Below are 26,461 nucleotides of genomic sequence, written 5' to 3' on the forward strand. Positions count from 1 at the left end.
CTACAATTTCAAGAATGCAAATCTTAAAAGAAAATGAAAATTTGGGTACTTTAGTCAAAACCATATAAATTAACGATAAGAGACATTACTTGGCCCACTCATTGTTAAATTGAACTTTGTTTGGATATTACAAACTCTAGTAACTTATTGGGTGACCTTTCTTTTAGACTTTTGCTGTAAATTTTATTTACAATTTACATAAACTCCTTTTAAACCGAGATAGTACATTAAAACCTGAATATAAATGGGATATTCTGAATATTTTGTTCAAAAGTGAACAATAACAAGTATCATATCTCCTTTGTATGTGTTGATACATTATACATGCTCATGAACCTACAATATTTATGAAAGAGCAGTTGTCAAAATTGAGGAAACACACATCCTCAGATTGAAAATACAATGAGAATAATGATAAATCCACTCTCAGTCACATTATGGTGAAACTCCAGAAGGTTAAGGAAAACATCCTAGGCACTACCAGAAAAAAAGACAATTTTACCCATGAGAGAGATAAATTAGATTGCAGCATACTCTGTTCAATACTAATACATGTCAGAAAACAACAAATTAATATCTGGCAGGTGCAGAGGAAAAATAGTTGTTTACCTGGAATTTCATATGTAGCTAAACTAAGAGTGAGTAAAATAGACATTTTCACATAGAAAAAGACTAAGAGTTTACCATCCACAGACATTACCCCATATAAACCCACTTTAAGGTTAGACTTAGACAAAAAGGAAAAACCAGATCCAGAAAAATGGCATGAAATAAATGAAATGAGATTGGGATGAGAAAGTATTGAGAAATTTCCTCTTTCTGATTTCTACGAAAAGGCATCAGTAAGGGACATTTAATCACATCCAACTGTATAACAACTGAGATAAATTTGGACTACCCTAGTAGTTGCATAAATGAAACTTTCTTAATTCTTTCTTACTCTTCTTGGAATTATCTGTGGCAGAGTTCAAGAGCAATGTGAGGAGACTGCTCAGCTGCTAATCCCTAGATATTTAATCTGTTTGAATACAAATATAATGTAAAATGCTGAAAGATTTTTGAAGAAAATGTGAAGTAAATTGGGAGATTTTTCAAGCCAAATGCCCAACTTGGATATAAGTATTATAAGAAAAGAAGGGAGTGTGTGTGTGTGTGTGTGTGTGTGTGTGTGCGCGCGCGCACGCACATGTGCTCATGTATATATAAAGACTGAAAGTAAATAATATCAACATATTAGTTATGGTTGTTTCTGCTTGATGAGATGAAAGGATTTTTTTATTTCCTTCTTTGTATTTTCCTTTATTTTTCATATTTTTTGCAAAGATCCTACACTATCATTGTGATTGAACAAATATTTATAATCTTGCACATAAAGGGGACAAAATTCTCAGGAAACAGTGTTAACAGGTTGATTCTCTGTCACCACAGGGGATAACAGGCCTCCCAGGCCCAGATGGACTTGAAGGCTCCCTGGGATTTAACGGTCGTCAGGTACATGTTAAGACTAATCATGATGTGAGAATTAAAGAATCTGAAGCCTTGATAGAATCCCTCTACCCCTCCCCTTGTAGAATTATTGTTGTTTCAAGTGTTTTCTGGGTAACAAAGGAAGGAAGCAGTACAGTCTTGACCAGTATTTGTTCTCCTTTATGTCAATTTTGTCCCAGTAAGGAGGTGAAAAGAAATTAACACACTGGGCAGTGGTCCCTGTGCGATGGGTTCAGGCTAGCTATGGGATTCTCGGGAGACCTTGAGCCAAGGAACATGGTGAGCCTCAAAACTGGGAATCTGGGTCAAGTTAGTACAGTAAGTACTCAATGTTACATATCTGAATGCCCACGGTGTAGAAAAATTGGCTCTACTCTAGGAAACAATGATTCCAAATTCAGCTGAAGTCTTCCGTGGGGTGATCTGTAGTGTGGCATTCAGCCTGTGGTTTCTAGCTTACTTCTCCTGGGAGCTGCCTCCAGCACATTTTCCTTTACAAGGAACAAGCTGTGGTTGACGGTCACACTGATCACATGAGGGGAAAGGAAGCATGTGCCAGAAAGGGGAATGTAGCCTAAAATAACAACAAGAAGAGAAAGGAAGTCCTAGAAAAGGCTGAGATGAATACAGAACGTTTGACCGTATTGTTTTTCTCTCCAAACTTTTGGTTTTGAAATTTTTAGAAATAATATTGCTGTTTGGCAAATGCAGGACCAGCAATGGTTCTGCAGTTTTTCAAAGTTTTAATCCATATAGTTAAAAAAAAAAAAAACACTAAAATAACTATTATATGTTGGCAGCTTGGTTGCGTGGAAGTTGGGCAAAATATCCTTGGACGTCAAAAGAGAAATTTTGTTCACATTTTACCAAGATTTCAGAGCAGTAAACAGTCTTCCCCTTGGACCTCTATCTCTTTCTAGCTTGATTGATTTTCTTTGTCTTACTTGCCAGCTGAGGAAAGTTCATTTTTCTTACCTTTAAGTGAGACATATTTGCCACTGGGGTTGTGGGGAAGCATTTCTGTCGATTGGCTGGTTTTATTTCATTCTAAACAAGCAATACAACTAGAATATCCTTTCTTCCATTTTGTAGACTCTTCCTTTTGTCACAAAATAGTTTAAGAGGAGATGCAAAAACCAAGCATGAAGGTTTCTCTGTGTATCATATGGTAGCCATTGTTTATAGGCAATATAATATTCCAGAAGTAGAAATATCCAAATTTCATCTTATTGCATGCCATATCTTATAGATGACCAGTCTTCAGTGTGATTATTGAATAGAAAGTCCTTAAATATTCCAGCTTCCGACTTATAATTAAGGATTATTTTCTTTTAACATAAGAAATATATGCATGGGGAGTATAAAGATGCTTAGGATAATTAGCAAACAATACTGAAAAACTCACTTATTCAGTATTTCTTCATTTTGACTGCAAACGCCCAACCAACTGAATGTCAGATTAGATCCTGGTCTCCCCACGCAGAGGGAGAGCTCAACATATCAAGACAGAACCAAAGGCAGGAGTGGAGTTCTCCTTCCAATTTCTGTTCATGTTACTAACTTAACATTTCCGTTTTAATATTCCAGTGTTTTCTTTTAGGGAGAAAATAATGCTTTAATTCTCTGTACATAGGGCCCAAGAGGAAAGTCTGGTATGAAAGGAAAAACAGGAGATCTGGGAAGCAGAGGTCCCCAGGTATGTAATAAGAGAAAGTGACTGCATGTGGCTTTGATCTTGGCTTTAATATGGATGTGCTTGTGGTTTCTTCTCTGCAGACAGATTAGTTGCTGCCTGTAAACCAGCAAAGTATGTTAGATTTGACTTCATTGCTCAATATGGCCACGTTACATCCTAACCCCTACCTTGCTGAGCAGGCTGTCATTCTGCCTGGACCTCCTTGCCTCAGCAGCCTAGCCATTCCTGTGGGGTTAAGGATTCCTCCTCTATGTAAATCAGATCTCGCCATGCCCCTGACCTCAGCCCTCAGGAGCTTCTCATGCACCCAGAATGCAACCCTCACTGGCCCTCAACCTGGTGACACATGAGAATCACCTGGGCAGACTCGTGAAACACTCCACCACTTGGGACTCTCCCCAGACACTGAAATTAGACTCTCTGGAGGTGAGGCCTAGGGTAACAGTAACAGTAACTTTCAGCTCTCCCCAGGTGACTCTAACATACACACCCAATGTTGGGAATGACTGTCCCACACCAGCATTCTCCAATGTCAAAATGCCTAAGAATCACCTGCAGCACTTATTCAAATACAAATTCTGATTGAGTAGGTCTGGGATGGGCCTGAGAGTCTACCCTGCATTTCAATGAGTTCCTCTGACCACATTTTGAGTAGCAAGGCCTTACATAATTTGGCCCTTGCCTACCTGCATTCCCAGTATAGATTTGTTTAGCTGCTTTTGTCTCTTCTTCTAGATTGTAAGTGCTGTGAGGGCCAGGACTTTGTCTTGCTTGAACTATATCCCAGATCTCAGAACAACAGTGCTGCTACTCCATAGCGCTCAATGAATATTTGTACAGTGAATTAATTAGTAAATGAATGAATGAGACATAGTTGGGACTTGCGCTCTAGGCTAACATGAGGATAAAGGGAATCCATTACTTAGTGTCCATTAGTTAAACTGGGCCGTGGTCCAACACCAAAGTGGATGCGTTCATCATCAAAATATTTAAGAAGCTATTTGCATAAATTTGAATCTCGTGCTACAGTATTTTAGAGCTTATTAGTTACTGCTCATGAGGATATTTGTTCCCATTTTTGATGAATATGCTCTTTCAAAAAGAATGACAATTTTAAAATTTCATGGTAGGACTAAATTGATGAAAAGTCACTATTTTGCAGTCACGTCCTTGAATCATTAAAAGCTCACTGGCACCACAAATGGGATTTTTTTTTTTTTAAAGTGAATGCCAAGGGAAACATATATCGGGTGATTATCTCATCTGTTTATATAAAGTATTGCAACATGGATGGGTTGAAATTCAAAAAGCTTGGTAATTCCCTTGCTCTAGAATCCAATATTGTATCCAAAAGGCTGTTACTCCAATAAGTTACTCCACTTGCCCTGTAGTGTACTTCTGAGTGGGTCCCCTTTAATCTTGCCTTGGCAAGATTGGTCATAGTCATAAATCATTCAACCTCTTGGCCAGCCAGAGCTAGTCAAAAGGCACAACTTCTCCCTCGTCTAGCTCTTCCATTTGTCTGGCGGGAAAGCACAGTTTTCTTTCCTTGCTTGATTTTCTTTAAATACCCTTGTCAGCACAGTGAAAGTGCTATTTCTAAGATATGTAGAATTTTCTATGTTCAGGACATGATGAATGAGATCTCAAAATGGTTTCCAAAGGAAAACCACAGAGACAAACACAATCAGATATACAAGAAGGTGTTATTCGTTATTGGCTCTAAATTCACTGACATAGGCTTCATATTCTTTCACACAAGGACCAGCCATGCGGGTGGAATCACGTGAGTGTTTTCTAATTGCAGGCTTAAAGGTTGTTCTTAGGATATACATTTAGAAAAGGGATGTGAATTCAGCTGGCAGTGTTCTGAATACTTATTAATTTATGCAATGTTGGGGCATCCTGTGTAAATCAAACATGTGCTAATCCAGCCAAGGATATGGCTGTGATATAAAAGAAATACAGTCCAGGGCACAATGAAAAAGAAGAAAGAACTTTGAAAGTTGTGGCATGTTCTTTTGTACCTTCCTTTGTTCCCTTCTTGTTTGGTTTACCTTAAGGTCCCACAGTAAAGCAACCAAGGCCTAGAAAAGGAATGGAAAATCAGACACAAAATATTAATTCTAATTAGAGCTGGAATTATTCTTTAAATAGTTAGGATTTTTAGTGAAATAATCACTAATATCATATGCATTATCAAGGAAGGTTGAAATTATTCAGTGCAAATATGGGATACAAAGTAGAATTTCATCTTTACAAAGAATAGCATAGTGGTCAAGGACACAGAGTCTAGAGCCAGGCTGCCTGGGTTTGGTTACCAGCTTTGTACCTTCCTAGTTGTGTGGTCTTGGGTATTTTACTTAACCTCTCTGTGCCTCAGTTTTCTCTGCTGTAAAATAAGAATAGTAACAGTAGCTACCTCGTTGGATTGTTGTGAAAATTAGATGGTTTAATATATGTAGGTACTTAGAACAGTGCCTGCTATATAGTAAGCACTATATAAATGTTTATTACTACTATATTGTATGGATATTACCTCATGTAACGGGCAATTTTATGCCCAAAGCATACTCATAACCAATCCAAGGAAAACCAGAATAATAGCAGTATAACAATGTGTAATCTATATTGCAATCATTGGATTTCGTCATTCTGCATAATCTAGACTAGATGATCCATCACTCATTCCTTTTTCTCATTTGACAAATATTTACTGAGCACTTCCTGTGTGCCAAGCCCTGTAATAGGATAAAAGGATGAATCAGACACAGACCCTAGTCTCAAGAGCTCCCGGTCTCATAAAGGAGATTCAGGCAGACAGATCATTGAGATGTGAGGTGCTACATGTTAAATAGAATCATACCCAAGGTGGAGTGGTGAGAGAAAGGATGGAGTTGAAGGAGGAGAAAAGTGGCTTAGATTTTGCAGGATAAGAGGTGTTTGCCAGGTGATCAAGAGAGAGAGGCAGGTATCCAGGAAAAGGCCCAGGTTATATATAATAAAAAGAGATACCAAGGTGCTTTTGGAGAACCATAAATGGTTCAGTGTGGATGGAGTGTAGGGTAGACTAGCACCATCATGCTCAACATCTTCTCTTGGTGTCCTGGGGTTTGTTCTTACATTAGAGGCCACCCCTTGTTGGCCTCTTGATTTGTTTTTGTTCTTGGACTTCACTCCTGTCTGGCTCTTACAGAAGCTGAGCATTGACTCTCCTTGGATTGTATCATCTCAGCCTAGTATTTGCTGTGAGTGTAGGCAAGGTTTCACCGCCATGAATATAATAAGTGACAGGATTCCTTTTCAAGATGAGAAGAACCCACACCTTTTGCCCGTGCCCTGCCGCATCCCATCCAAAATTGAAGTGTCCTTGGCAGTGCCGCAGCCATTAATCCTAAACTCTTAGTACAATCCCTTCTGATGAGATGCTATCTAAGGACAATTTTTTTAAACATTTGAGGAGATGTTCTCAACATCTCCTTTCTGACACTAAATCAGTTGTGATTGCTGAGAACTCTGTGACAGAGTCTCAACATGAACAAAAGAGCCCCTAGCCCAAGTCCCCATATTGGAGGTTAGATCTGGCCCCAGCCTCCTGCATCAAGTTTGGAGATTCACATTTTGAAACTCCAATCTCAGCTGGTGCACGGATGGTAGGAGTTGGGGAATCCTGCCCCAGACCTGGGCCTTAGAACAGGAGATGGAGTGGCTGGGAGTTCAGTCTTTAATGTCAGAACCAGGTTCAATTCCAATCTCATCCTCTTATTAACTGAGTGATTTAGGGTTAAACACTTTGAGAATCTGTTTTTATTGGTAAAACATTAATAATATGTATCTCATTGTGTTGGTTGTAAGGATTGAAGAAGTCTATATATAAATACATACCTCTTAGCACAGTGCCTTGCTCAAAATAAATTTTCAATAAAAGGATGCCATTACAAAACAAAGCCACCCCCAAGATATCAAAGAGTCAAAAATTACCTTAATTTGAGATCAACAGTTGCTGTGAATTAAAAGAGTAGCTTCGGGCATTGAAAGGTTTCCCTATATAAGAGCATTAGCTAGAGGTCAAATGGATGGGTGGATGAGAGAGAGAAATAAATGAACAATTATATTCTGAGGCATCTGAGACAGTTGTAACACCCAGCACAACCAGGGGGCTCAGGTATTCTTTTCTGGAACGGTGATGCTAAAAATAAGATTTTCAGAAGAGGGAGATTTATCTCTCCCTAGACGGAAAAAAAAAACCAACCCTAAACTAAGAAACAACTTGCACAAGTGTGGAGATGTAAGACAACAGCTGGTGACTTCAGATGGTTTGATGAGCATGAACATGGAATGATTGAAGGAGTCACAGATGACTACAGAGGCATGTAGTACCGTGTGTCCCTGAAAACAAGACCTAGCCAGGCAATCTGCTCTAATGCGTCTTTTGGAGCAAAAATTAATATAAGACCTGGTCTTATTTTACTATCCTATAAGACCAGGTATGGTATGATATATGATATGATATGATTATGATTATGATATGATATGATGATATAAGACCGGGTCTTATGTTAACTTTTGCTCCAAAAGACGCATTAGAGCTGATTGTCTGGCTAGGTCTTATTTTTGAGGAAACGCTACCAACATTTTGAGGGATTTTATGTATTATTAAATACAGTATTTCAACTTTATTCTGAAACTATTCAGAATTTAGAATTGCAGACAACGTGACAGCATCAGCCTGACATTTTAAATCGAAAGGAGAAAGGAGGAGAGAATGGATTAGAGAGAAGCCAGGGAAACCAGGAATTCAGGCATAATGCAAGAGCCTGGAGGTAGTGATAGCAATGGGAATGGAAGAGAGATGGATACAGAAAGGGATCTGTGGGACTTGTAGCTGATTGGTTTTGAGAGATGAGCTAGAGAGAGGGATCTAGGATGATTCTTAGGTTTCTAGCTTGGGTTTCAGAGGGAGTGAAGGGAGGCACCATACCTTAATGGAAAAAAAAAAATGACACTAAGCATGACTTATGGTAAATATGATTATCTTTGGTAATCAATTCCTATGGGTTAGTCAGTAGGCATTTTAATATGAGTCTGGTGTTCAGTTGTGTGGTTTGGACTGGGGATCTGTATACCTAGGAGTCATTTTGTAGAAGTGGTATTTGAATCTATGGGGCTGTCACTCAGGGAGGGGGATAAAGTGAGAAAATAAGGTCATTGGAGCCATAAGGCACCTGGAGATTTAGGAGGCAGATTGAAGAAGGAACATCTTCAACATTTGCTGAGAAGAGACCAGAGGGGGACCAGGAAGAAGATCATGGTAACCTGGTTTACAGAAGTTAATGGAAAAGTTTCAAAGAATACAAGATTAAACTCAAATAAGGTAAGAACAGGGAAAAAAGTCAACTGGATTGAACATGAAGGTCATGGGAGCTAGCTCCACGTAGCGGTGGAAGTGAAAGAAGGAAAAGGGTTGAGAGCTATGGAAAGTAAAGAAATTGAGATTCTTTTAAGACAAAGAAGGGAGGGGAGAAGACGAAAGGCTGTGGAAAGATCGTATTATCATCCCTAGTAACCAATTCATACTTCAATAATCTTTCCTATTAGGAAATTTTTTATGTCCAACTTACTACATTTTAAAGTTTTAAAAAGATGGAAAGGTTAATGTAATTTTTTCTTCTGAACAAAATTAATTTGCTAAGTATCGTGCTTATTACACAGATTTGGTTTATTTTTAAACGATAGTAACCATGATTAAAAATAATTGTGAAAATGGTTTCAGTTGACTGGTATTAGGATTATTTACAAGTACCTGCAATATTTTAACCAAAAGAGATTTCTGTTGCCACATGTTTTGATAACCCAAAGGAAATATCTAATCCCAAGTGTCAAAAACATAAGAAGGCACTTGGACTACCTCTGAATTGGGATTTTTAAATGTTCAGCTCTAAAACTGTTCCAATAAAACATGCTTTTTAGAATGTTGGGGAGACTTCTATTATATCAAATAGATATTCCATATAGATGCATGGTATATTTATTCATCTGTTTAAGTTTTGGTATTGTATTTTTCAATAAGATTTTAAAGTTTTCTTTATGCAGGTCTTTTATCTTTAAGTTTATTTTAAGAATTTTACAGTATTTTTCCCCCATTGGTAAATTGAAATTTATTTACATTTACTTTTCTAACTTACTGCTAGGAAAGAGAAAACTATTTCAGAATATTGTACTACCTGAACATATCTTGTTATTAATGCTAATTATTTTTAGTAAATATTGCTTGCAAATAAAGATATTTACTGTAAACACACACACACACACACACACACACACACACACACACACACACACAACTTTCTACCAAAGCAAGGAACCAGGAAGAATATAGTACAAAGCAAATGTCATTTGAATGCCCACTTTAGATGTCTGTCATTTTAGCAACATCTGCTCTAACAGTAAAACAATGTGAGCCTAAAATTTCTGTAGAAGAGAAGGCTCACAAGGAAGCACAATCATTTAGGCATCATCTGGCATGAAGTACTTTATTAATTTTCCTTTATTTACTCGTCTTTATTTGACATCTGTGATAATTTTTTCCAGAACAGGAATCAGTAAAGTCACAAGTCTTTTCCCATCTGTGGTTCATTTTCCTCTTAGAAGAGACACAAAGGGTTTAAAGGAAAGTTGCTTTATGTTCTGCTGTATTTGCAATCCTTATTTTGTTTCAGGGGCCTCCAGGACCAGAAGGGAAAAAAGGGAGTCAAGGCCATTTGGGAAGCCAAGGAATTAAAGTAGGTCACATTCTTTTTACCCACCAAAGTTAAGATTTTCTTCTCAAGGGAAATGTGTCTAGTGGTATTAGCCAGAGCCCTTTCAACACAAAGGAGAACATCCCATTGCCCGTACCCCCAGCTTGATTCTTAGAGAGCCAGCAACATTTAAGGACATGGGTGTGGACCAGGATGATGTCAGTGATTCCAGCTCAACATAATTTCACCACAGGCAACACCCAACCTGAGCTGAGGGATGTCAGGGAAGGGGGACTGTTCTGGATCAAGCCTGCCTTTCTCTCTCCCTCCCTCCCTTTTTGTCTCCCTCTTCTCCCCTCCCCTCCCTTTCCCTTCTCTGCTTATTTCTTTCCTTCATTGATACAAACCTTTGCTGAACACCTTTTAAAGCAAAGGCACTGGACTGGCCTTCAGCCGGACCAGAAAGTCAGCTCCAGGAGAGCAGCTATCTTTGTCTGTTTTGTTCAATGGTGCATCCCTACTGCTTGGATCAGCACCTGACACAGAATAAGTACTTAGTCAATATTTGTTTAATGAAAGAGTTTCTTGGTTGTATAATGATAAATGTGATATGGAATCAACCCCTACAGAATTCAGAATATTTCTATGACAAAAAGTCGTCAAGAAGAAGGGACTGAAATGGAGGATTAAACAGAGTATTAATAGAAGTATTTCTGGGCTGGGAAAAGAGGCATCATAGAGGATACAAACTTTGAGTGGTCCTCAGAAGGTAAGGACTTTAGTAAGCAGAGAGAGCGCCTGGGTAATTTCAGATAGAAGAAATGGGGTGAAGGAGATAACCGGGTTGGAAAATCCTGGGAACGGTGGTTGGGAAATGAAAAATGATCCTATCTGCTGGGTACATAAAGAACATGAAAGTCTGTGGTGATCGACCTTATTAGGTGGCCAGTACAGTGCTATTTGTGATTTTTGAACAGAGTGTATGAACTCAGCCAGACTTTGGAAGATTTTTAAATAGGCAACTCAGTGTAGAAATATTTTGAAGGCTGAGGTATTGGAAGCTAAGAGACTAATTGATACGTTCTCACAGTCTGCAAGACAAGCATGATTGGATGGCTTACCAGGGTGAAGACAGGAGGGGCTCACGATGATTATGTAGGACTCCTCCAGTAGGAAACAGAAACAGAAGGAAGAGGTCAAGATGACTCGTGAGTTTCCAGCACAAGTGGTAACAAACATCACAGAAATGGGAAGGTCATCACATCTGGTGGCCAAGATGCTCCAAAGAATAGTTTCAAAGTGTAGCAATTAAGGGAAGAAGAAAGAAAGGGAGACAGCCTGCAAAAGTGTTGGACAATGTGTTAAGGAGGAAATGATACAGGGCTCTTAATTACTCTTTGGAGCCACTAGGCTTTGGAGGGGAGGAAGGGGCCATTAACTACTGGTGCAGGCACAGTCTAGGACAGATTGGCATTTGGTTGTCTTCAAGGATAGGAGAGGCCGTAGCATGTTTATGCACAAACAAGGGAAAAACAGAGAAAGGAGGAGGTTGAAGATATAAGAAAGAGTACATAATTAATGGAGAAATTTCTTGACAGAGAGGATGAGATTGAGGGCATAAGAAAAGGGGCTAGCTTTGTCATGGAGAACTGCTAAGGAGGACTGCAGTGATAGAGGCCAGCAATCGAGTGTTACTGTGACAGTTGATTGAAGGATGAAATGAGGTACATGGATGAAAAGGTAATCAACTCCAAAAGGAAGGGATTACTAGAACACATGTTGCAACAATGGTCTGGAACAGAAAGTTTGGAACAGAGACAATGCTGCCTTCTTGCCTGGGAGAAAACCTCAGGGGAAGTGGTGTCACTGTGAGAACCAAGTTTATTTTACAGTGAGGACGGTGTGTGTGTGTGTGTGTGTGTGTGTGTGTGTGAGATGGATGTATGGAGAGTCTTTCACTGCATGAAATAAAGGCATTTCATAGGGTGTGATAGAAGAGACCAATAGGAATGGAGGGACCCTAGAGCCGGATATATAGGTGAGAGTGTGGAAGAAGATAGATATGAGGTGAGTAGTTGTGCCAAAAACGATTGTTGTTAATAAGGAGGATTTTTAAAGGGGAAGGAGCAAGAATTTGGGAGGTAAGTACCCTCAAAGAAAACCCAAACTCTTTGAGCAGCCCCAACATGGACCAAGCTCTCCAGACTCATTATTAACTAAGATGAGCCCCAAACACTTACTACTACTTTACTCCAATCAGCTCAAGTTCCCAGGGAGGCAAGCAACTCGGCAATTAATCTGAGCTCGACAGCTTGACTATGAGAAACAACGAGCTTGACCCTGGACAAGCCCCATGGCTTCCTTCAGTTCCCTACCTTAAGGCAGATGTTCTCAAATTTCAGTGTGCATAAGAATCAGCTGAGAAGCTTATTTTTAAAGGCATATTCTTGGGCTCCACTACCAGAGACTGATACTACGAGGGTCCTGGAACTTCCTTTTGCATGTGGACCCCAGGTAATTGTGAGGCAGGTGGCCCCCAGAGCACACTTGGAGAGCAACTGCCCAGAAAGAAAGGCGTCAGGACAGGTGATCTGCTTCCCTTCCTTCCATAGAAACCCCTTCTGTTTCACCCCAGAGTTCAGCGCTGGTGGACATTTGTCCATTTGCAATTCTCTCCCTTACTATGTTGCCTTTTCTATCCTTAAAACTGTGTTAACCACTCCCACCCCTTGATGTGCACTATACCCATTTCCACACTGTTTCTTCCAACGAGCACATTGTGAAAAGGGCAAGGGCGGATAACTAGACAGTAGATAAACTTGACCGACATGACCTCAGCCAGATGATCTAAGTTAACATCAGTGGTGATGGCCAGGTTGATCGTATATACGCTGGATATGATGTGATAAGAATAACGTTACCTCTGTGGTCTTTATAACCAAAACCCATAAAACCCAACCTAATCATGAGAAAAATATCAAATAAACCCCAACTGATGGCCATTCTACAAAATACTTGACCAATACTCCAAATTGTCAAGGTCATCAAAACAAGGAAAATTTGTTAAACTGTCCCAGTCTAGAGGAGTCCAAAGAGACATGACGCGTGGTACCCTGGGTGGGATTCTGGGACATAAAAAGGATATTAGGTAAAAACTAAGGAAATCTGAATAAAGTATGGGCTTTAGTTAATGACAATGAATCAGTATTTACTTATTGTGACAAATGTGCCCTCCTAATGTAACTAATGTAATAGTAGCAATAGGGGGAACGAGATGTGTAGCACATAGGAACTCTCTGTACTCTTCATAAGGTTTCTGTAAATCTAAAATTTTGCAAGTCTTTAAGCCTTCTTTTGTAAACCTGTGTCAACTTTCCCAAGGAGCTGCACTTTCCTTAACATCATACTGAGATCGATTTAGAATCCACAGTAGACGTTCTACTAGTCAGAAGTCAGAAACTATTGCCAGGGAGTCTGCACTATCTTGATTGACTCTTCAAATCTTAAAGCTGGATTAGTAAGTCTGTTGTCTTTGCAGCAGCCAGATGACTTGCACGGATCATCATGGAAAATGGTTTTAATTTTCTTAAACAGTACCAAGGTTCCTCTTGGACTCATGGTGAGACATTTCCAAGGGTGCGGTTCATGTCACTGAGTTGCTAAGATGGCAACTTGCACTAAACAATACGTCAGACTTGCTGAGGCTTCCTCTATCAGTAGAGGAGACCTCAGTAGCCAGAAACAGCATTCCTTGTATTGCTTGCACAATTCATAGTCCTGGCCACAAACCCAGTGTCGCTGTTTATGATACACATGGATGCAGTTAGCAAGTGTTGTCTCTGTGCCACTGTTTCTAATTTCCTTTACAAAAACAGCCTAATGAGGACACATTTCACTGTTCTGTTTAACAGGGAGAACCTGGAGATCTGGGAGAAAAAGGACCTATCGGCCTACCCGGTCCTCGAGGCTTGCCGGTTTGTGTTTTATCACTGCTTTTGTTCTGGCCCTTGGAATCTGTTCACTCAATGAATATCAGGGTGGTTTTTCTGAAGAGAGTATTAAAGATACCATTCCAATCTAGCCTCACAGCTTTCTAGAAATTGAGCTATTATGCTCATTGTGGAGTAGTTCCTTAGCCAGCTTTTCCAAGGTGGCGACTTCCCGGGTACCAGACATCGTGGCCAGGGTGTCCTTGAGCCCAATGATAAAATGGACAACACTTGTCTCTTCTTCCATAACTCTTCTTCCATTCTTTCCCCTATCAGAAGCCATTCATCAGAAAGTCACCCCAGCCTTGCCCCAGTGCTCAGGACTTCTCACTAAGGCCTTCCTACAAGGGTCTGTCAGAAGCAATGCCCAGACATTTAGGAGGTCTTGTTCTTATCTAGCAACTGAAAATGCATTCAAGCTAAGGTATTAAAATACAAATGTTACCCAGAAGAGAGACACCACTACCACCTTTTATGGAGATGACTGTATGTGTAGTTTTCTCATTTTATCCTCATAAGAACACCATGAGTAGGTATAATTTTTAATATAACTCTTCCCACTTAATGGATAAAACAGGTGAGGCTAAGGGATAGTGCATTGTCTGTATATGTTATGGAGAGTTGCATTTAGTGCCACTGTCACCAAATGTCAATAGCCTGCCCCAGAGGGAGAATCCTGCTGCTTCATTTCTCCTAATCAAACCAAAAAGCTGGCTGTGTTGTTCTCTGGTGAGTTAGCCTGCCTTGTCTGTAGTCTGGGATGTTTGTAAATACTTGCTTTTTTTTACAGGGTGATGAAGGCAACCCAGGTTATGGAAACATTGGTAGTAAAGGAGCAAAGGTAAGACTTGTCGACTGCAAGGTGGACATTTCCCATTTATTTATTTATTTATTTGGATTTTTTTATTAGTTTCCAGTGTACAAAACAATGTACTAGTTAGACATTTCACCCCTCACAAAGTGATATCCCCCGCCCCCAAGCTATTGCCCCTCTGACATCATATATATCAATTACAATTCCATTGACTCTATTCCCTATGTTGTACTCCATATCCCGTGACTATATATATATATATATATATATATATATATATATATTAAATTATAGTTGACATACAATATTATTCAGCTTTAGCTTCAGGTACACAGTGCAGTGGTCAGGCATCTACACCGTCCATGAAGTGGTCTCCCTAATAAGACATGTGCCCACCTGACACCCTACAAAATCTTGTTGCTTGGATTTTGTTTGCCCCGTTTAAGAGAAAAAAGAAAGCAGTGAAGAAGGTAGGTCTAGACATACATAGATAGATTTTTATAATTTATTTGCAGATATCCTGTGTGGAATGTTGTAGAATAAAAAACAATCTGATGGTTTAAGGTACGGAGAACAATTGAAACTTGAAAATTAATTTTCTGGTCTTTGCAGAGATGTACAGCCAGGGCCTTATTTGTTCCAGCCTGAACAGTGCACTGAATCTTAGCAGCTCTGTGCTCAAGTATACCTCGGAAGGCATTCAAACATGTGTCCTCCTCTTAGTATGTTTACTTTAGCCATTAGTGAGAGGTTTTACAGGCCTTTCTAAATTCACGGGGCCAAGCAGTAACTTAAAAATAAAACCTTTTAACCATGCCAGAATGACAAATTTATATTATTATTGAATATGTGTCTGGAAGTAAGATAAGTTTTTCAAAACCAGTAATTTATATATATTTATAATAATCGCTTAGAAATCAAAACAACAGCCACAAAAATAATATAGTTAAGAATATCCTTTATACAAAATGTTTTAAACCTTTGACAAAGAATTACTGAGCTATAAAAGAAAAATTTCAATAAGTAGACACACGAAATGCATGTTGAAATGCCTAAAACATTATAAAGGATCAGTGTAATTCCAAGTGAAATACCAGTGGGAATGATGCCAGAGGCTAAAAAAAAAGCACTAAAAATGCGCTAAAATGTCTTTGAAAAAAAATACTGAATGATATGTTTCCAGTGAAATGTTCTTTACAACAGAGAATAATTGAAAACAACCATAATATCTCATAAAAAGGGGAAATGTTAAGTAGCCTATAACATTGGAATATTAGCCACTCTTTAAAATTGAGCATCAACATTTTTTCAGTTATTAAAATCAATGCAAATCTCTCAAAGTACTCTATTTTATTTTTTAAAATGAATGTATAAATTTTATAATTATGTAAAGAAATTGTTACAATGTGAAGTAAAAAAAATCAGAATGTAATCAGAAAAAAACAAGCACATCCCAATTTTGCTAAAATACATTTTAAGAAGCTAAAAGAAAATAAAGACAATATTTATAATGGCTAGTTCTGGGTAATGAGATTTGGGTGACTTCTTTTTGTTCTTTTTTGTATATGTTTGAGGAGGTATTACTTTTAATAATGAGAACATAAACTTTATTTTAAATAAAATATTTTTTTTCATCAAATGGAGATTATCATACTTCTTAAACTGTAGTCCATGGCCAAATAAGGTAAGCACAGGACAAGAAAATGAATGATCAAGTTTAGACTCTCCACGTCCCATTTCTCCATTGAAATTCATTCTAAGAAGACTGTTTCAAAGTCAAGAACCATATGATTTCACTGATATGTGGGATATAAAACTGAAAACAACAAAAGAACAAGACAAATAAATGAAGAAACAAAAACTCATAGACACAGACAATAGTTTAGTGGTTACCAGAGGGTAAGGGAGGAGGGTGGGTGGGAGATGAGGGTAAAGGGGATCAAATATATGGTGATGGAAGGAGAACTGACTCTGGGTGGTGAACACGCAATGTGGTATATAGATGATGTATTACAGAATTGTACACCTGAAATCTATGTAACTTTACTAACAATTGTCTCCCCAATAAACTAATAAAAATTTTTTTTAAAAAAAGGCTCTTTCAGAGACACTTGGCCAAATAACCAGTTTTCCTGTGATGTGCCTACAGTAGAAGGAGAGCTGATTTGTGATTCCTCAGATGCGTACATTTATCAGCTTATCTTAGGTTGCCATGATATTTGGGTGAAACCAGTAGTAAATAATTTAGAAATTAGTTTCTCAGAAAGTTCTGTATAGTTTCATTTTTAATTGTTTTGGTCTTCCTTGGTTTAGAAGCACTAAAACTAAATAAGGCAGCAGGTAAAATTAAAGTCAGTATAAACCTATTTTGGTGATATGCGCATATAGTAATTTTCCCTACTGTCAATTATAGGGACAAGAAGGATTTCCTGGAGAAAGTGGACTTAAGGTATTGTGTGCTTCATACTAACTAGAGATCAATCAGAAATACTCCTGGGGTTATGAAATGTACCGTGGGATGATGGAAGGTTAGTAAAGGGGGGGAAGGAGGGAAGACAGAAGCAGGTCCTTTTAAATAAAAAATTCAATTCACAGGTAAAGGAAGAAATTATCCTTATTTATTTTTGTCTGCATCATACATGTTTTCCTCTTTGTTCAAAGGAAAGTAAAATGTAAGGAAAACCAAAATGACCTGATCTCACCTGGCCCAATTTTCTCAATGTGTTTATAAATCACCTTGAGATAATGTTAACCACGCTGTCCTCTACCTTCAGGCTTTCACTTTTGCTAGAAAGACTGACTGACCTCAGTAAGTGTCAGGGCACAGCTCATGTCTCCAAAGAGGCCGTGTGCTGACTGGAGCGAGAGACAGCAGTAAAACAATGAGGATGCAGGGTGCTATGTAGAGAGCTATAAAAATGAGGGCGGGGTGGGGAGCGCCTCAAAGAAGACCGTTAAAGATAAAAATGTATATGAAAATGTCTTCATGTTGTAATCAGTTTCAAAACACTTTGAGATATATGTCTTTGATTTTAATAAACATTTCCTTTTTATTTTTCTGAACTTTAGGGTGAGATTGGGGACCCTGGTGGTCCAGGAGAAACTGGACCCAAGGGAGCTAGAGGCCAGATGGTAAGCTTCTTTGATTCCAATGCCTTCAACCTCTGCTACTTTGGGAAGTCCTTTTTCATGCTTTTCGAATCCTTTGAATTGTCACTTGTTCCCAAAGACTTGTAAAATGTGTGTACTTTTGAAGGCAAACTTGGGGAAGGGAAATGGATATATTGCTCATCCTTCAATGCCAGCAAGAAGGCAAGGAACTCTTTGCTTTTAGTGAACAAGTTCACCTGCTCTGGCTGCTAAGGTACCCTTGTTTCACACTGGAAATAAGGTTTTAAAGGAGTCCTTGTGGTCCAAAACAAGTCTGCGCTGCCAAAATATGGTCAGTTAAATTGAGTGTCCCTGGCAGGTTTCCTGCAACCTAAAGTACACTGCCGTCTTCATTCTGATGGTTTTGTTAAACTGTTTTAATGAGGTGTATACCCTGAAACGTCCTCTCTTTATACGGAAAGTTTCCATTTATTATGTAACGAAATATGTCTTTATTATTCCATGGAGTGGTGACATATTGCCTAATGCTGTGGATCAAACAGGAATCTCCGGTGTTTCTCACAGGCATCAGCATTTTCGGGTTCCAGTGGCTTAAGAATAGATTTGCATCAGCTGTATCTTAGACTGTGTATGAGATGGCTGTTTTAGCAAAACAGAAAAACACACAGTCTGATAAAACTTGATAGTTGAGGTGATTTTCCAGTTTTGTCATCATAGTTAATTTTATTCTTATCTGGGTTGTTGTTGTTTTAACAAAGTATATATAACAGGAACTTTAGAGACTATTTATAAAGAAACTGGTCTTTTCCTCCATCCTGCCTCTCCCAAGAGGGACTGCTTCCCAGCTGTAATTCTTTCCCTCATATGTGTTTCTGGATGACGATCCTTTAACATTATGTTCTTAAAAAAAAAGTTGAAAACTGATAAAATTAGAAAGATAATTGGGATAGACTTTCAGATTAATCTAGATGTTATCTGCATTGAAGTATCTCTGGTTCCTTTCCCTCGGCTTGTTATGAAGTCATTTACCCTTGAACATTGAAAGCCTGCTAACAAGTTCAGCTGTTTATTGGATTCACTCCCGTCAGTGGCACATTAATCATTTTTTTAAAAAACAATAAGCTAGTAGGTACTTTTTCTCTTGGCCTTTGGTTACTTGAATTTCTTCTTTCCCCCACACTGGACAATTTATTACTGTTTGTAACTTGGGTATTTCACCTGCCAAGCTACGTGAGTATTGCTGAATTTGAAGTTGAAGTTTAGACACTGAAAACTTCCAAGTTTTCTCTCTCAAAGAGTTGTTTCTACTGGAAAATTTGGGTAAAGCTTTGCCTTACCTGTTGAGTGCCTCTTTAGTTCTCTTGGAATGATTACATTCCTAGTTTATTAGTAAGTTTTCTAAATCTTCACCTTGGTGTTTCCCCCAACTGAAGCATTTTTAAAAATTTACCATGCTTGTTAATCTGTCTTATTTTATGTCTAATGTATGTTTGTAGGTATTTATATATTTGTAATTAACTTTACACCTGCATATACTTCAAGGCAGCGTTGCTCAAACTTGGCACTTTTGGCGTTTTGGGCTGGATGACTGCTGTGAGGGCTGTCCTGCGCATTAGAATATGTCAGCAGCATCCCTCGCCTTGCCCTACCCACTGAGTCGCCGGCAACAACCTCCGCTGTCTCCCTCCCCTTAAGGACAGCCAAAAATGTCTCCAGAGATTGTCACATGTCAGAGGGATTGCCATTGTATTCCTAACAAATATTGTGAAGGGATTTGACTCTTTACAGTGGTTCTCATCTGGGGAGAATTCTGTGCCCTGTCCACAGCATACTGTGAATATCCTTGGAATACACAAAGGACGTCAGTAATTATTTGCTGTTCCATAGGCAATACCTTTACACGTTAAGTTGATTTTTGACAATTTCACTTTTGATTCCTTTAAAGGTTATAAATCCTCTGGCATTTTGAATGAACAAAGGAACATGGTCCTAATTTTTAAACTAAATTCTAGCTTTCCTTATGATAAATTATATTGTTGAATGCAATTCAACAATTCCTGGCATGCAGTGTCAAAAACTATTGTTTTTATTATGACTGCTGCTATTCTCCATTTCACTACAAAGATTTCCAGCCAACTGTTAAAGGTTTTCTTGTTGTTTCAAGGGTTTTTGTATTTAATTTTTTGTTTTTCTGTTTTGTTCATTTGTTTTTCACGTGAGTCACTTATGAAATTTAGATAAATTTAGATAAAATTATGTAGATAAATATTTCTGCCTTGATCCATCTATTCCAGTTCTAGCATTCTTCCCCAAGGAAATAATTCCACACATAACTTTATAGTGTCATTGCTTATTACAACCACAAACTTAAATGCCAACAGTAAAGGACTGATTAAATAAGGTCTGGTATATCCAGGTAATAGAATACTGTGCAACCAAGAAAAAATGATTTTGCAAAAGAATATTTAGTAACATGAAAATGTCCAGAGATGTATTAGTTTAAAAAACAACAGGAAAAAAGTATAAAATGATATTAAGAAAAGAATATATAGATTAATACCAAAAGAATAAATGAAAGACCAGAAGAAAAGACGCCAAAATGTTAGCAATCATTATTTGGGGGAGAGGGAATTGCTGAGGATTTTTTTCCCCCCTCTGTGTGTTTTTTGGAAATCTTTCAATTTTTTAAAATGAAAGTGTATGCTGTCTTTAAAATTTAAAACACCCAGACCCACAAACATACATATATTTATAAATATAATTTTAAAGTATATAAATTCTGCTTTAAGATATCTGCTGGGCTTCCAGGAGAACCAGGATCCCCTGGAGAGCTGGGACCTCCTGGACGCAAGGTAAGTTGACAGCCATAAATCACACCAGATTCTTTCCCAAAGAAAAAGTCAGTGCATAGTGTCTTCATTTTCCAAATGTGCATGCTTTCTGTTTTTGCAACTTGGCAACTGTTTTCCACCTTTATGTGCTCAGAAAGAGGAAGGAAAATAATGCTCATTAAATATCAGTTGCCATTTCTTGGGAGGTAAGGGGACTTGAAAGAGGAAATGAACAATATTAGATTAAAATGAGATTTTGCAATTATTAGTAAAATTTATCTGTCCAATCCTTGCCCTCTTTGTACATTCACTAAATGATCAGTGAATGAAAGAAAATGAGATGAAATTAATAAATGAGTGAATAATCAAAGTTGCATTCACATGGAACTTATTTTCTTCAGGAATTTGAGTGGGCTCAATTACATTTTTCTTTGGGTGTCTCCCTTAGCCATACACTTCCTGTGCCAAAGATGGGATTGAACACACGAAATTAAAACCAATTCCACTTTGATTTTCTATCTCCAATCCAGATGTAAAAGATAGCTAGCTAGCCAGCTAGATAGATAGATAGATAGATAGATAGATAGATAGATAGATAGATAGATAGATCAATGTCGATATAAATATAGATTCATTTAAAGAAGATAATTGGGATTACCTTTCCAGATGTTCGGGTTGAGTCTGGTCCCTTTGTCATCAAATCGATGATGGGAACAGACTAAGGTTTAGCTCAGCTACTATTCAGTGGCCAAGGCAAAACACTGGGTTGAGACATTCCCAACCCATGCCTTTAAGAGGGGCAGCCACAATGGATGGTTCAGCCCTGTCTAGTTAAGCCATAGCTGTCCATGCCAGTGTCACATTGTCAGCTCCACCCTTAGATTCTGGACAACCCTTGTCATCCAGACCTGGGGCTGCTGGAGGGAAGTGGCCTTTGGAGGTTTGTGTTCATTAAGCTTGCTACTTGTAGGTTATTCCCCTTAGAATGTTATTGTTAATTAGGTGGTGAACATCTACAGGTATTCTTTTTACCCCCTCTAAATAAGAATAAAATCTTCAAAAAGTTATCACTTTCTTAAGGTAGTGTTGGTGCATATTTTGACTACTGATGTGTGTGTCTAGAACAGTGAAACCACATTCTATTTTTGTTTCCCTAGGGTGTGAAAGGGGCCAGCGGACAGGCTTCATTTTCCGTATGTATCCCCTGACTCCAGCAGTGCTCTGAACACTCTATTCAATTTATTGATTTTTAAACTTTGAGACCTGGCTGTCTGTTGGTTAATTATTTTGTTTTATTTTTGATCTGTAGACATGTGAGCTCATTCAGTTTGTGCGGGACCACAGTCGTAAGTACCCTGCTTAAAATGATCACGTTTTCAGCATTCATAGAAGAAAAGAAGCAATTTCTGCACTCAAAATTGAGACAATTTACTGGTCAATTTTTTTAAATTGGAGATGTCACTGCATATATTTTGAGTCAGCATAGACTGGTGACTGTTAACTAACTCTCTCTCTGGCTGCCAGCATGTCTACTGGAACCTGTTCCAAGCACTATGTAATAATATATCTGGGTGTTTTTAATCTAGGGAAATTGAAATATGAGGTCAGAACTCTCCTGATGGTGAAATCAATCAGTGGGCAATCACAGTAAACTCTTTAAAATGATTATTAACACCTGACCCTAACAGGATTGAATTCACCGGGTGTGAAAGAGCTATGATAATAGCTAGTCCTAGTGGGTGGAAGCTCTGATTTTGGTTTATAGATTATTACTCCTTTCCTGGAAAGTTATGCTTGATTACTTTTAGTTGAACTGATTGGTTTTACTTGTAAAAATTACTCATTCTGCCAATATTTTTTCCTCTCAAAATTTTAAAAGTGAAAAGGCATTTTGATTTGGCAAATGTTCTTTCAAATTTGCTTTAGGAGCTTGTAATAGCCTCCTCGATCAAAATGGGGGCTAGCACCATCAAAGGAATTCCATATACAGGATGAGGAGAGGGTCGCCTATTTAATGTTTAACTACTAATGCGTAATGACTTCCCAGATAACCATCAGGACTGAAAGGACGAGTCAAAAGTTCCCTCAAGGCATTTTGGGGCAGAAAAATAGACACATTAGATCCCACTTCTGTAGTAAGCATTGGTCTCAGAGACACAGACTTTTAAAAGCTTGGAATGCAGGGTTGATTTTAACTCTGCCTTTGTGTAACAGAATGGAGCCATCCCTGACGAGAATCAAAATACAGAAGATGCCAAAAATATGTATACACATTTTAAGAAAGGAAAACTGTTAAAATTGAAATACTCAATATATACCGATAACAAAAAATGAACACAAGTCACGTTTGACTTCTGCAGTTATAAGAGGTGCTCAAAGTGGTGACCATCAGTGTCCACACACTTCTGATTATGGCGTACTACTGCTTGAGCAACGTTGACCAAAGTGTCCACTTGTATACATTTTTTTTTTGGCACCCCGGTGTATACATTGGGTCATGAAGCCTGGCTGCTTTGGGGCTGAATTAGCTCGTAGGCTACTGATATGGGAGCCACGAGAACTATAATGACTTAAGGGTAGATCCAAGTATGATACGGCCTGATCTTTTAAAATTTGAGGAGCTTGATACAAAATTACGAATCCAAAAGTAGGTACACAATTATTTCAAAAGCAAGTGTTATTTAGAACAAGAAAGGAAATCATAACCAATGACTTCTGCATAGTATAGAAGCACACACTTGTCCATGTGAACACATGGCTGGGAACCCTTCCAGACCCTTGCAAGGGGTCCCTACAGCTGAGAGGTCAAAAGCAGTGCTGTCCAGTAGAACTTTCTGCAATGACGGAAGTGTTCCAATGCAGTGTCCAATATGGCAGCCGCTATCCATATGTGACTTTGAGTACTTGAAATGTGCTTAGTGTAATTGAGAAGCTGAATTTTTTAATTTCATTTTAATTCAAATGTAAAGTCACATGTGACTAGTGGCTTCCTTATGGGGCAGTGTGGACCTAAAGCTTAAGCTTCGTTTGCTTCAGAGTAAATCTATCTCTGATGTTTTATACATACACATATATAAACACACACACACATATATGTGAAATCAATAGCTGTAGATACCTACATGGGGAAATTTTAGAGCAAAGAGAAGTTAGAAGCTTTAACTTTCCAAGTTCAGTGGACCTCTCTGCAATGTAATGTTCCCTCCCAGGCAAAAGTCCTTTCCCTCTGACAGCTGGCTGCAGGCTGATGATTTATTGTTCCACTCCTTTTCCATTCCAATTCCCTGTGGAAGGTACAATTCCCTGTACCAAGATGCGGGGATCCATCTGTTTTTTCTCCAAACCCTATCTGTTGCTTTGATTTTTGAGTCATCTACAAAAAACACACAGTACACAATCTCAGCTGCCAATATTTTCCTACACAGTGCAGAATTTTATTCTACCAAATAATAACCCAATATCCTTTGTTTTTCCTCTGCAGCTTGCAGACACGGTGAGTAATTTTTATTTATAGCACATTATAATCAAGCTAAAAAATGTCATACACCTGGAAAGATGAGTTAGACTGATGTGTCGCCTGCCAAATGATATAAATTTTACCTGGGCTGTCTTTGCCACCACATACTGGTAGCACAGACCTGCCTCCAATAAATCACTCAGTTTTAGCTGAGTCTCACAGCAATTTCTCAACCAATTGGTTTGATTTCTTTTAATTATTAATATTTTAATGACAAACATTCCCATTTATCTTACTGTTAGGTTTTTGTAATAATATCCCTTCCTTCATTTTATCTCTTTCTCTCTCTATTTGCCATATTGTCTCTGTAGTTTAGTCGTTAGGAATTAATGTGCAGAGGGGAAAATGTGGAAAATAAAAGTCGGGATGATAAGATAGCAAGTAAGCTGAATGTGTAGCTCAGCTCACGTTGAAATCCATGGAGCTCATGCCTGATGGTAATTACCAACTTGATTTTTTTATCTTTCAGTGATAGTTTTTAAGTCTTACAAATGCCTCTTACATGATATTATTCTATAAGTCCATCATCTCCCTCTTACACCTTTATACCCTTATGCCTTTTGTGTAAACCCACCAATCCAGGCCCTCTGAATGCCTGTTCACTCATTCAACAAATATTTATTGAAAGCCTATTATTATGTGCTAGTCTGCCCCAGGCACTAGGGACACAGGGCTGAATAAGATGGACATGATTCCTGTTTCGGAAGCTTCCATTCTAGCAAGGGATCCAGATAATAAACAAATGAAAGAATTATAGAATCCTATACTTGCTGTGAAAGAGGGAAAGAACAAAATTGTGTTGGGGGCGGGGCGAGAAATGTTTTCGGATGGAGGGCTCCTCTTTGAGGTAATAATGACTTTGATGTTTGGGCTGAAGAATTAAAAAAAAGCCAGCTTGGCAAGAGCTAAGCAGAAAGAAGTAGTAATGCAAAGGCTGTGAGACAAGACAGACCTCGGCGTTTTCTAGCAAACTGGCGGGAAGCCCTGTATGATTGAGACAGAGTGAAGGAGGGGGAGGTTAGCATGTGAGAAAATAGAGAAGTAAACAGGGACCAGATCAAACTGGGCTTTGCAGGTTATAATAAGCTGGTTTTGAATTGTAATGGGAGAGTATTAAAGAGTGTATTGAAAGTATGAAGGGAGGAGCATGAGCTGATGAACAATTGTTTGACACTTATTTGGGCCGCTATGGGTGAGTGAATTGTAGGAGGGATAAGGTGTAAAAGCCAGAGGACTAGTTAGGAGGTCGCTGTGGTATTTCCAGCAGATGATGGAATCCTGGGCGAGGGCTACCTTGCTGTGTGTTAGTTGCACGGCAGTGGTTTGGTTGGTCTCCTTCTGTCCCCATCATCACTTGTTCTGTGCCAAGCAGCAACCCCCAGTATATGGTGTGTGGCCACGGAGCCATGTTAGGTCTCCACATGGCAATCCGTGCTGTGAGGACAGCCTCCTAGGCGGCACCATGCTGCCACAATCCAGCCTAACGTTCTTCAGAATCCTTGGGTTCCGGGCAGCTTGCTGGAGTTCAGAGAATGTATTTGGCAAGTTGCATCAGCCCTTTGGTGTTTTTCCTGAAAACTTGATTTTTTTCTGTCTCTTCAGCCAGTGCCGGGAATCTTTTTTTCCCTTTATCTCTAAATCACACCTGAAGCTGCATTGTTTGTTGTTGTTTCCATATGCAGTAACAGCCCGAACAAAAAGCTGGCGGAACCACTTTTATATTTGGTCATAATTCCACTCATTGTTCACTATAAAATTGATGTAACCTTGATTATATATATATATATATATATATATATATATATATATATATATATATATACACACACATATATATATATGCTCAGCGCTCTCAATTAGACTCAGAAGCTAACAAATTCTGTCCCCATTAAGATGCACAGTTTTATTTGGGGCTGAACGTTGACTCTTATTGATCCTTTTGCCTGTGAAGGTCGTGGTGTCCAGACCAGAAGGAGATAATTAACTAGCACTGAGGGGCCACGGCAGAGACACTCCCTCCTGGGCCAGCCTTTGTGAGCCCCCATAGGTCTGACTTCCTGAGCTCCCTCTGAAGAGCTGGGGGGCCTCCTCCTGCATTTATTGTCTCTGAATCTGACTTGCTGGCATCTGAAGGAGAGGAGGCACCCCACACATGCACCAAGAGAAGCACATCTTTGGGGTTTCTTTTTACCAGCCTACATCTCAACACCAGCCATCTCCCCCATTATTAAAGTTTTCTTCTTCCTGTATCTGTTGCAAAGAGCTGTCCTTTGTT

General features: G+C 38.7%; 1 protein-coding gene across 1 annotated transcript in view; it reads left to right on the forward strand.

Annotated features, from left to right (window-relative positions):
- The window catches only part of COL6A6 (collagen type VI alpha 6 chain), a 122,889-nt gene that overhangs the window by 79,890 nt on the left and 16,538 nt on the right, over window positions 1–26,461 (forward strand). The window contains 11 exon segments of the mRNA XM_033131771.1: window positions 1,429–1,491; window positions 3,122–3,184; window positions 9,904–9,966; window positions 13,836–13,898; window positions 14,704–14,754; window positions 17,141–17,176; window positions 17,797–17,859; window positions 20,628–20,690; window positions 21,827–21,862; window positions 21,979–22,015; window positions 24,151–24,162. Of these exon segments, the coding sequence (XP_032987662.1) occupies window positions 1,429–1,491; window positions 3,122–3,184; window positions 9,904–9,966; window positions 13,836–13,898; window positions 14,704–14,754; window positions 17,141–17,176; window positions 17,797–17,859; window positions 20,628–20,690; window positions 21,827–21,862; window positions 21,979–22,015; window positions 24,151–24,162 (550 nt within the window).

Source organism: Rhinolophus ferrumequinum, chromosome 17 (assembly GCF_004115265.2).
Source record: "Rhinolophus ferrumequinum isolate MPI-CBG mRhiFer1 chromosome 17, mRhiFer1_v1.p, whole genome shotgun sequence".
NCBI classification, from domain to species: Eukaryota; Metazoa; Chordata; class Mammalia; order Chiroptera; family Rhinolophidae; genus Rhinolophus; species Rhinolophus ferrumequinum.